The 12,145-nt window shown below is 39.2% G+C and overlaps 1 protein-coding gene across 19 annotated transcripts in view; it reads right to left on the minus strand.

The window, feature by feature from the left end:
* Window positions 1-12,145, minus strand: part of CAMK2D (calcium/calmodulin dependent protein kinase II delta) — a 157,332-nt gene that overhangs the window by 144,098 nt on the left and 1,089 nt on the right. For all 19 annotated transcript variants that reach the window (XM_062620892.1, XM_062620888.1, XM_062620907.1 and 16 more), the window contains exon 2: window positions 11,910-12,004. In XM_062620892.1, coding sequence (XP_062476876.1) covers window positions 11,910-12,004 — 95 coding nt within the window. The remainder of the gene's footprint in view (window positions 1-11,909; window positions 12,005-12,145) is intronic.

Here is a 12,145-nt window from a genome sequence, read left to right on the forward strand (position 1 = left end):
CTGTAATGAGTACAAGCTTTGTTCAAATGTAATATCCTGTGAAATTTACACTGCTAAAGAATGTCCTGTAACCAAAATAATGTATAAAACTTAGAACATTAAACCTCACCATTTTGAGAGTTAAAAATCCCCACCATCTATTACAGATTTGAAATACACCTAACTCATGAGTCCCCTTACTTCAGGTTTCCTAAAACCATCTCTGAGATATAGAATCAGAACAGTTAGGGTTGGAAAGGACATCAAGATAATCTAGTTCCACCCCCTGACATGGGCAGGGACACCTCACGCTAAACTATGCCACCCAAGGCTTCATCCAACCTGGCCCTGAACACTGCCAGGGATGGAGCATTCACAACCTCCCTGGGCAACCTATTCCAGTGCCTCACCACCCTAACAGGAAAGAACTTCTCCATTATATCAAATTTAAACTTCCCCTGTTTAAGTTTGAGCCTGTTACCCCTTGTCCTATCACTACAGTCCCTAATGAAGAGTCCCTCCCCAGCATCCTTAGAGGCCCCCTTCAGATACTGGAAGGCTGCTATGAGGTCTCCACTCAGCCTTCTCTTCTCCAGGCTGAACAGCCCCAACTTTCTCAGCCTGTCTTCATATGGAAGGTGCTCCAGTCCCCTGATCATCCTCATGGCCCTCCTCTGGACTTGTTCCAACAGTTCCATGTCCTTTTTATGTTGAGGACACCAGAACTGCACACAATACTCCAGGTGAGGTCTCACAAGAGCAGAGTAGAGGGGCAGGATCACCTCCTTCGACCTGCTGGTCATGCTCCTTTTGATGCAGCCCAGGATACACTTGGCTTTCCGGGCTGCAAGCCCACACTGCCAGCCCATGTTCATTTTTTCATCACCCAACACCCCCACGTCCTTCTCCACAGGGCTGCTCTGAATCTCATCTTTGCCCAACCTGTAAGTGCACCTGGAATTGCTCCAACCCAGGTGCAGAACCTTGTACTTGGCATGGTTAAACTTCCTGAGGTTGGCATCAGCCCACCTCACAGGCATATCTAGGTCCCTCTGGATGGCATTCCTTCCCTCCAGTGTATCAACCGAACCACACAGCTTGGTGTCATCGGCAAACTTGCTGAGGGCGCTCTCAATCCTACTGTCCATGTTGCCGAGAAAGATGTTGAACAAGACCAGTCCCAACACTGATCCCTGAGGGACACCACTGGTTATTGGTCTCCAGCTGGACATTGAGCCATTGACCACAACACTTTGCATGCGGCCATCCTGCCAGTTCTTTATCCACTGAGTGGTCCACCTATCAAATTGATGTCTCTCCAATTTAGAGACAAGGATGTCACGTGGGACAGCGTCGAACGCTTTGCACAAGTCCAGGTAGATGAGATCAACAGCTCTACCCCTGTTCATCATTTCCATAGTCCCATCATAGAAGGCCACCAAAGTGGTCAGGCAGGATTTCCCCTTAGTGAAGCCATGTTGGCTGTCACCAAGCACCTTGTTGTTTTTCATGTGCCTTAGCATGACTTCCAGGAGAATGCTCCAAGACTTTGCCAGGCACAGAGGTGAGACTGACTGGTCTGTAGTTCCCCGGGTCACTATGCTAAACTTACCACCATTAAGTATGTAAGGTGAGCTATACCACTGATCTGGTCCTCACAATGTGTATAACATTAACACACATCACCTAGGAGGGTGGATGGATCACACATCAGCACCTTCTTCTACTCTGGGAAAACTAATCTCATCGCATGTTTTGATTAACATGTCATTGAAAGCAATTTATTACTTCATTTAGACAGACAAATCATGTTAACCACAAAAAAACAAAAATTTAAAGACACTAATTCATGCCCTCATTACAAGTAAAATTACTTTAGTTAATAAGTCTTTCAGCATGAAACATTTTCCTACAGCAAACAAGCTCGCTGGGTACACACAAGCTTTGCCAGACTCTGATGCATCTTTTTCTGCATGTAACACACACGCACGCACAGAGCGCTATACCAGTGACTTTTTTTCCTTCCTTCCTTTCCCCCCAAAACACAAATGCAGTAGTTACGAAATACCATATAGTGCTATAGGTACAAAGCAATGTCACTGGGTTTTGGAAGTTCTTCCATCCAGCACCAGTACACATCATCTTATAAATCTTAGACTTCTCCAGTAGTAAAAGACTACTGAAAGGATTTAACTGAAAGACTAAGCAACCAGAACTGTTTTTAATATGCTAAACTTAGTATGCATAAATTATGAATATCAGCAAAAGCACCACAGAAAGATGCAGAAATCTGACAAAAAAAAAACTTTCCCCCCTCCCCCCCCTCCTTTTTGGGGGTGATGATACTAAAAAGCTCTGCAAAAAGGGGGCTTTTATGCCATGATCAGCCGGGTATTTAGTCCCATGAGCATATACCAGTGCAACCCTAACCACAGTTTCATAGCTGCCTATGCTGTATGAAAAAGGCAATACTAAGCAATTTACCTTATACCTGAGCTTCATTTTTTGTAATTTTGAAAGCAGTATACACAGTATAAAAAGCACCAAGGTGAGCTTTAGATTTTCATAGCTCTAGTGTTTCACAAGTAAGGAAAAAATTAGGGTTTGAAGGTTGCATTCTATACTGAAATGTAATTGCATATTGCAGACACTTAATATTTGTGACATCTTTCTACAAAAAAAGGTGGAAAACATGTCTTTAAGGGAGTTTTAGTAACCAAAGTTCACCAGCACCTGGAGCTGCCCCAAGGGAAACCAGAGGTCATCTGCCCTACAGTACAAAATCCTCCCTCCAAGGCAGTACCACAGCAACAGAACTCTGTCCATGTTACATGTTTCAACTGAATATACAACACATCTTCACTTATTGAAGGATATGAATAAAATCAGCCAAATGAGGAAGGTTTCAAGGGAAATCTTTGAATTAGGTGACCATTTATTCTAATGAGCAGTAGCATATTAAGACCATTCCTACAAGAAGTCTCCCAAACCAAAATCATACCTAAGCACTGCTCAAAATCTGCTACACAGTACAAGTAATTTCAAGGCCTCCCTTGACTGATTAAATCACAAACCTATCTCTCCAAGAAGTTAAAATATAAATGAAAGCTTAGGCTTGGCAAATCCCATCAGACTGTCAAATATGGATATTATGTAGGAACCCCATCTGTTCATGCAGCAACATGAATATGCAACGTGACTGTTGCTGCGACACTTCCATTCACATTGCAGAAAATTTACAAGCAAGCACTTCCTGATTACAATTAAATCAGGAACAACGTTCTGAAAACACATGCAGTAGATTGCTTGCCACAGACATAAGCTTTGATGCTGGATGTTTCTATTTCCTTCTCACATGCCAAGATGATGAAACTTTACAGCAGAGCTGTGTTATCCTCCCCGCTTAGACTGAGGTTTGCTCATCTCCCTTGTTGGGCAAGGTACACTGTTCACAGGCAAGGTTCAAGGTACCTGTTCCATAGGTAAGGAGAGCTGCTAGCTGCAGGCCATAGGGCTGATGAGTTGCTCAGAAGTGCTCTGTACTTGCCTGTAGACCATACACCTAACAACTGTCAACTAACTTTACCATCAGGGGTTTGGTGTATTCTATTCTTTTATATACCTTACATCTGTCAACACTCATGCACATGCTCACTCAGCAAACATGCAGTTCGTATATTTTTTTTTTTTTCTACTTACAGATCAGATTCTGAAGTTTTTAATTCTGCAAATAATAACCTTTGACTAAAGATTGGTTTAGGTCAAGTTCTACATGCAGTGGAATGTAACCATAGCCATGCTTTTGCTTCCCACAGAACTGCCAGCTTTGTGTTGGCAGAGCAAAAACTGATGCACTATTAGAAGAGTCAACTCCCTCCCCAGCAATGTTCAGGATGGGGGGAGAGGCTGTCCAACTTACAACCTAATTGACTGACTTAGCTGTAAGTGAGCAAAAGAAATCACATGACCAATCTGAGCTTCTTCACAAAGCACACTCTACATTCAAAGTGAAAGTGACTGCCAAAACATAAGTTTATTCTTGCTTTATGTATGCCAGACAGTTCTCTTGGAAAGCACCACCAGGATGTTAACTTGTTGCAGCAGTGTATAAATTCTTGGTTAGTGAGAAGAATAATAAAAGCCTCCTATTGCAAGACAAAATGTTTCATCCTGACCAGCAAATATCTACAGTATCATATTTCCATCATTTAATAAAATCTACTTTTTTACTTTTGAGAAGTTTTTGGGGGTTGCTTTTTAAATTAAGCCTGCATGTTTTACTCTCCCAAGTTTCCTGTGGAATATCTATTACTTACAGAAGGCCAGGAATTAATGGCCTCAAGTTACCTCAAATCCCCAGGTAGGCAAAGTTCCTTTCCATCAAACACAACCAACTTCAACCAAAAGTTGCACAGACTTATTTGCAATAGCTTGCTCAGCATATTAATTATCATTCTCTGGACTTAAAAACCCAACTACAAAAAAACAAATACATGCTGTAGCACAATTTATGCTTCTCAATTTCAACTAAACATGCCCTGGACTAGAATAAAAGCTAAATCAGGAATCAGATGTACCTGCAAATTTGCATAAACTTTCCCTCCCCAGCTTTTTTGACTCAGCTACAGGTAATGCTTCTATCTAGTGGCACCTACAGAAGCCACAGATTCAAGAGAAATTAAGTAAACTCTCAGTTCAGCAGAATACATCCAATCAGATGCAACAGGAATTAACAGGGCTGCAAAGCTTTAAAGAGAGTTTCCTAATTCAAACAACCAAAACTGCATTTCAGAACAAGGCAACTACAGTCTAGAAATTAACACTGGATTACAGTGGAAGTGTCTGCCCTGGAAGAAAATGCTAAACCATGTCATTCAAATTCTCCACTCTGATACCATACACAAGACATTTCTCATAATACTAGGATTAAACAGAGGAGTTGTTTGCACAAACATGCAGACAAAGATATACACAGAGCTCAATACATACAAGGAACAGACAGACATTGGATTTCTGTGTCTTAACAAAACACAACACATGTTTCTTCAAATTCAAGGCATAATTATTTTTAATGAGGAATTAAAGGAACTAACATCTTTAAGTTAGGGGTTTGTTCTCTATTAACCTTTTTCAATGAACAGAGGAAGTTATGTTTTTCACATAATCTTTAAAAAAATACACACAATATCCTTACATAGTATTTGACAAATGTGGAGTAAATGTTTACAAAGGTGGAACCTGGATCCTGACATACTGAAATACCCTAGCCTACATTTCTCAGGAGGTAAAATGAAGGACAGATGAATGAAAAGCACTATTTTGGCAGCATTTACATTTGTAAAGCAAAATATTTATCTAACTTTTATTTAAATCTCTCAGATCAGGCACTTTGCAATTAAGTAAAAAAATAATAAAATAAAAAAAACATGACAGCCTTCTCCTGTCCTCTAAGCAACAGCCAAAATGGCGACCATAAAAATAATAAAAATATAATTTAAAAAAATTAACAAAAAACAAACCCAGAGATGACTTCACATACCACTAATCATAACCAGACAAACTGAATAAATAATTGTTAGTATTTGGTTTTAAGAGGTTAGAAACCTACATATGGCAGGACTTTTACATAGTAACACTATTTTTATTTCACTTAGGTTTTAAGACTGAGAAAGGTTTCGAAATTAGATGTGGAGCAAACAGTCAGAAATTCAGTCTCAGTTCTTCCAGGAACAAGTGTATTTCTACCTTGCTGTCAAGGAGGGCAGAAGTCACTGAAATAGCTCAGCTGACCTGTAGTTTTAGATTGCCATAGACATAAAACAGTGTTTTCAGTGTACAGCATTCTGTGCAAAAAGACAGAACCAATCGACAATGAAGGTTAAGTATTTGCCATTGCATTTGTCTCCTTCTTTCTGTATTTGATCGAAAGCTTTCATCTGGAAATCTGATTTGGACCTAACTACTAAAACATTACCAGGGAACACACCTTCCCTCAGACCAGGAGGAAGAGAATACATTCATATTTAGGTATCAGAATGCAGATGTGAACAGTGCATAAAGGTAATCAGCTCGTATCTTCCCTTCTGTTTAGCTCTTTCTTCTCTCCCAACAGAAACAATTCCCAAAGTGGAACTGTTTAGATGTGCAGTTAAGCCTTCAGCTTGCAGTACGTGAACACACAGAACAGAAGCACATATTGGTGCCAGAATTCACAACTCCTGACAAAAAAAAAAGCAGGAAAGCAGTAGCTAAGTAAGTCCCCAAGAACCCTTTGTTGTTAGCACTTAAGTGAAACAGCTGTGAAAGTGAAGAAGGGGTCCAGGCCAAAGTAGTAGTGAAACATAATGAGAGAAAATTGGAAGCTCCTAAGAGGGACAGATACATTCAAATAATTTCTAACTTGATGCATGATTAATAACTGCGCTGCATCAAAAGGACTGACCAGCAGCTTGAAGGTTATCCTGCCACTCCACTCCGCTCTCGTGAGACCCCACTTGAAGAACTGTGTGCAGTTCTGCTGTCCTCACCCTAAAAAGGACATGGAGCTGCTGGAGCAAGTGCAGAGGCCACAAGGGCGATCAGGGGCTGAAGCATCTCCCATACAAAGACAGGCTGAGGAAGTTGGAACTGTTCAGCCTGGAGAAGAGAAGCTGCGTGGAGACCTCAGAGCAGCCTTCCAGTATCTGAAAAGAACCGACAAGGAGGCTGGAGAGAGACTCTTCATCAGGGACTGTAGTGATAGGACATGGGGTAACGGGTTCAGACTTAACCAGGGAAAGTTCAGGTTAGATACAAGGAAGAAGTTCTTTACTGTGAGGGTGGTGAGGCAGTGGAACAGGTTGCCCAAAGAAGTGGTAAGTTCCCCCTCCCTGGCACTGTTCAAGCCCAGTTTGGACAGAGCCTTGGACAACATGGTATAGTATGAGGCGTCCCTGCCCAGGGGACTGGAATAAGATGATCTTAAGGTCCTTTCCAACTCAAACTATTCATGATTCTATGATTCTCAAAATTATATAATATTTGCTATAGGTAATTTAATTATGAACTGCCAGGAAAATCTATTTAAAATTTCATTTAAATTGAGAAGAAATTACTACCAACCAATGTTCATCACAGTAAGTTTCAAAGTCTTCATTCTCACTGGTAAAAAATGTCAAATCAAACCAAAAGCTAAACACATTCAAAACAAAAACACCTAACCAAATATCTGGGCTTTTTTAATAACACTTGTATGAGTGCTCTCTACTGCTCTGAGCTTTCTGAAGGGACTCAATTTGAACAGATAGATCTGGTAGACTCAAAACCTGTGGTAATTTGCAACTGAAACAAATACTTGTAGATACATATGCAGATAAATCATCCACGTTAAATCACATTTACGTCTAACCAAAAAGAATGCCATGACTAAGCTGAAGACAGAAGTAGCATAAGCATTAAAAAAGGGCAACCACACCCTTAGAAGGTAAGCCTCCTTACTACATGAAAACATTTTTATAAACATTCTTATCACATGGAGAAAGGTAAACATACTGCTGCTGACAGGTGATTAACCTGAGAAACAGACCAGAGCTAGATACTGAAAACAGCTAAAAACCTAACCTTAATTCTTGTCTTCCATAGACAAAATCTGCTTTGCTGGCATTTAAATGCCCTTAAGGACAGTACTCGTGGGAATAACTTTACATGTAGGTAAGAACGTAAATTAGCATTAAAAGTGTACTTGCACAGGTAAATGGGTGCTTCAGAGATTAAGATCTTTAGCTAGATTAGGAAGAACTATTTTCTCCTCCTGTGGAGTACTGAAAGCCTTATTAGAGCTTGTCTTCCTGTAACACATCTGGCACGGGCTGACACAGGCTACTTGACTAAACGTTGGCCTAGTGACACAACAGAAACACTTATCTCTGTGTCATGAAAAACAGCAATGAAAAATACTACGCTACATGCTTCACATGTCATTCATTTCCCTAATGCATTTTAAATCACTTTAGGGATCATGAAATGCTCCACTTGGACAACTTTAGATACTGAAATACTCTTCCCACAGCAAGATTACTCAATAATGCCACTAAAACAGTTCTGAAAGGGTGGGGTTTCCAGCCTCCTCACCCATCAGAGCTTGTTTAAGAGAAGCACAATCACTGTAGTCACCTCTGGCTATGCACTGCATCAGCAGTCACAAACTCAGAGGAAACCCTCTCTTATTTGAAGAACAGGAAGATGCTGAAAAATGGTTAGAGAAATTTCCTTCTAAGAAGGAAGATAAATAACCAGTGAAGCCTTGAAGGCTTAAAGCTCAGAAGCTCACTGAAGCTAATGGAACGGCTCATCCCTGAAAGCTCACAAGAGCTTTTTCACAAAGAAGTGGAGACCTCCAGCTGATTCTTACATTACTCTTAACACTGCTTATGCCCATGAACAAAGCGGTTCATATTTCTGCTGCAGCAATCTATGGGCCAGGAGAGGTGTGCGTACGCAGTGTTTACAACAGCCTTTGAAAAGAAAATGGACTGGAACATCATCCTCCTCTCACAGATGCCAACAAATTACTATCAAAGGCACAGTGGTTTTGGCCACTACAGAGAAAATGTCAGTATGAGTTACTGGCAAAAATTAAACCCAGTGAAAGCTTATTAGTAACTGATATTTTCAAGAATTATCAGAGAAGCAAACACTCATCTATTTTATTTTTTTTTTTAGTCAGAAAATGAGGACCAAACCTCTTAAGAAAATTAGATCTGTTTGTATGAAATCCATCTGGATCAAAGCCAGAAGCATCTCAACAGAGAAGATAAAAGATGTACAGATAATAATAAAAAGACAATTTGTTAATTATTTGGGATTTAGAACAGACAAGGGAAAAGGCACCTCACAGAAGTTCACTTTTATCCACACTGCTTTCAACTGCAAGAAAAACAAGACAGAGGAACCCAAAAGAGCATACTTGATAAACTGAGTAATAAGAAAATCCCAACAACCTCATCAGGTGAAATGATACAGAACCAAGAACCAGTAAACATACATTCTTCATTTTATGCTTAGTTTTCTGCATGCCTGTTCACTGTTGCACACATCTCTAGAGGGGTATGTTCCTTCCCTCCCCCCCCCATAAAAAGGTCATATACTGACATGAAGAGATTTAAATGACAAACGTTTATTATTTCAATTATTATAATCAGAAAAACATGGAGCAGAAATTGCCACCTGAAGTATTTAAAACTTTAATTTAAACATTTATAACAAACAATTTATAACATTCTTGATTACAATTTGTAAGTAAGAGCACAGTAGATATAAATAACTGATCATCAACTTAGAAGCACAAATGTTACTTCTGCTAGAGCAGGGGCATATCTTCTTTTCCCCACAAACTTAAAACCAAAGCCTGTGTGTCTGCACACAGACAATTATTCTGAAATTTCCCTGTAATTATACAAGGGAACAGACAAAAAACACATCTTCACTGGCTTAAGTCTGTGACTAAGTTCTTTAGTTCAGAAGGACTACTAAAGTAAGCACTTGGATAGATCTCCAAGGAGTGAGGTGAGGGAGGGATGGCGAGGGAAGGACTGTCTTGACTGTGCTGAAACCACCTAAATAACTCTTACTTTCAAAGCTACACTAAGGAAGTTTTATTTGGTCTTTAGAGTCTTGACTTCTCCATGTTAAACACTTAACTTCCTGTTCTTCAGTCTTGCAAGCAAGAAGGCCCAAATTCAACACTGTGATTAAAAGGCTTCCAGAGAGTCAGGCACTGTACAAGTGACACGCATTTTGAAGCCAAGAACCTCCTAACTGTTCACAGTTGAGGCAAAATAAACACTCCTTTAGATTGACATTATAATTGGTATCTCAAGTAAGCACAAAACACAAAAGTGAACTGGTACCTCACCATAATCAGATGCAAGTACAATGAAACTTATAATTTAGATTTGGAGACCAGTATCATAGTTAAAGGCTGTATACCTATTACCAGTCAGGAAAAAGCATCACAGTTTGAAGCTTTTTAATGCTTAAGTTTTGCACCACACGTACAATTTCTGCAATTAAAGAACTGCCCAATAAAAATCTGATGATTTCTCCATGAACCTTGCTCTTCAACAGCTGTCCAGTAGATTTCAAAAAGTAAAAAACTGAAACAACTACCACAAAAAGACCCCAAACAAATAAAAAACCTCAGAGGTTTATGGGATCTCTGAAAACAGAGATGGAAACACATTCCCTTCATGGATGTGGTATCGTACACGTTCTGATAAGAAGGAGTACTTCATGGTCCAGATTTAAAGCATAACCCCTTCCTTTACGTGATTACGTGCTAAACCTGTAGAAAAATCTGTGTGAATTTTGCCTCATGCCATCTTAAAAGCCAACTTTTCCTAAATACACTTCCACTTACTGATGGACTACACCAAGGACCAACCTGGTCCTGTCTGCACAGTCAAGGTAGTACAAAAATTAAAGCGTGAAACATATAGTATACTTATCAAATTATTACTTTAGCCTAGCATTCCAAGACTTATCCCATCAGACATAAAACCCACAGTACAGAAGCACCCTGGTGCTGATCTCACTATAGCTTCTCATGTCAAAAGGTACAGTGACCTATGAAATCACACAGAATGTGGTGGTTTAAACATCAAGATTCAACAGACCACATTTTTGCACTAACAAAAGAAAAAAGAAGATCTGATTTTAGCAAACTTGTGGAAATACTTTATCTGTGTATTACCATTTTCTTAGCCCCCCTGCCTTTAAATCCGTAACTCTGCGAAGAAGTACTTTAAATTTAAGTACCTTTTGAAAAATAAAGGAAAACAAATCTTGCAGTGAAAGTACAAAGACTAAAATTCAACAAAAGGTAAAAATTACATTTTCACACAACTTTCATCAGCTGAAAATAAGAGTATGACACAGTGTTGTAACATCTTTATGAGCAGCATATTCCCAGAACATGCTATTATATCATATGTATTATTTTATGTTTAAATGTAATGCCATTTACCTGCAGCAATTCCTCTGCATCAGAAGCAAAGCAGGTTCACCCTCTGGCACTACATGCTTATTCACTCCCACATTCTTCACCACACCACAGATTCACATCAAAACACAGATAAATGTTAACGGAGAACAATCCATAATCCCCAATATCTTCAGAGATGCTCCCTGACTTGGCCTTAACAAGCACTTGACAGATCACCATTAAGGCTTGCTGTCATGTGTATGTTTACCTCAAATGTATCATATCCCCCTGAGACTGAATTATCAAGGAAATACACACATCACATAGACAATATAAACAAGCTGTACAGCAGGTGTTACTGCTGGCTTGTAACAGCAAAACAGGTCATCACTTCATCAGAACAATTTGCTTCACAAGTGGCTGGTTCATAAAATTGTAATTTCTTTCCTTAACATAAATTTTCTTTTCATAATGAAGTTTAGCATGAGGTAAAAGTACACTTTATGTCATGTACTCTTAGTTAGATAGGCCTTCTTCATGTTTAAATGCAATGGCAACACACAATTCAGTAACTGTATAATATTTTAAATAAAAGCTATAAACATTATTTCCCAAGCTTAAAAAAAAAAAAAAAAATCAGCTTGCAAAACGCTTGCAAGCTGATATTCACTGTTATTTAGAGGAATAAAAAATGAAAAATGTAAAATTCTTTTAGTACCTGTACATCTTTTCTTGAAATGCTTTACAGCTGCCTCAAACCTCCAGTCGATCCACAAAACATTTAACATAGAAAAAAAAAAAAGGAAAAAAACGCAACCAAACAAAACCCAACCAAAACCAAGAAAATAAAAATGCATTAAGAGATTTATTAAATCCTTTAACCATTTTTATTACTTTTTTAAATGCCTACCACAAAAAATGCAAAAAACAGGGAGAAGACACTGTAAACACTAGGTTAGAATATACCCACCCCGAGCTGAAAGCTTTTTGGTGTTGATAATTTTGGCAGCGTACTCTTGTCCGGTGGTGATTTTCATACACCTCCTCACGACAGAGAATGCCCCTCTGGAAACCAAGAAGTGGACAAAGTGTCAGTCCAACTGAACTGGTTCACTGCCATTACCGGCGCGAGGGTTTTAAAGGCTTTCAGCGTGAGGTGTGATGTCGGCAAAATTAAAAAAAAAAAAATATATATATAAAAAAATA

This window comes from Pezoporus occidentalis, unplaced genomic scaffold (genome assembly GCF_034315485.1).
Source record: "Pezoporus occidentalis ecotype Australia unplaced genomic scaffold, CSIRO_AGI_Poc_V1 ctg224, whole genome shotgun sequence".
Lineage (NCBI taxonomy): Eukaryota > Metazoa > Chordata > Aves > Psittaciformes > Psittacidae > Pezoporus > Pezoporus occidentalis.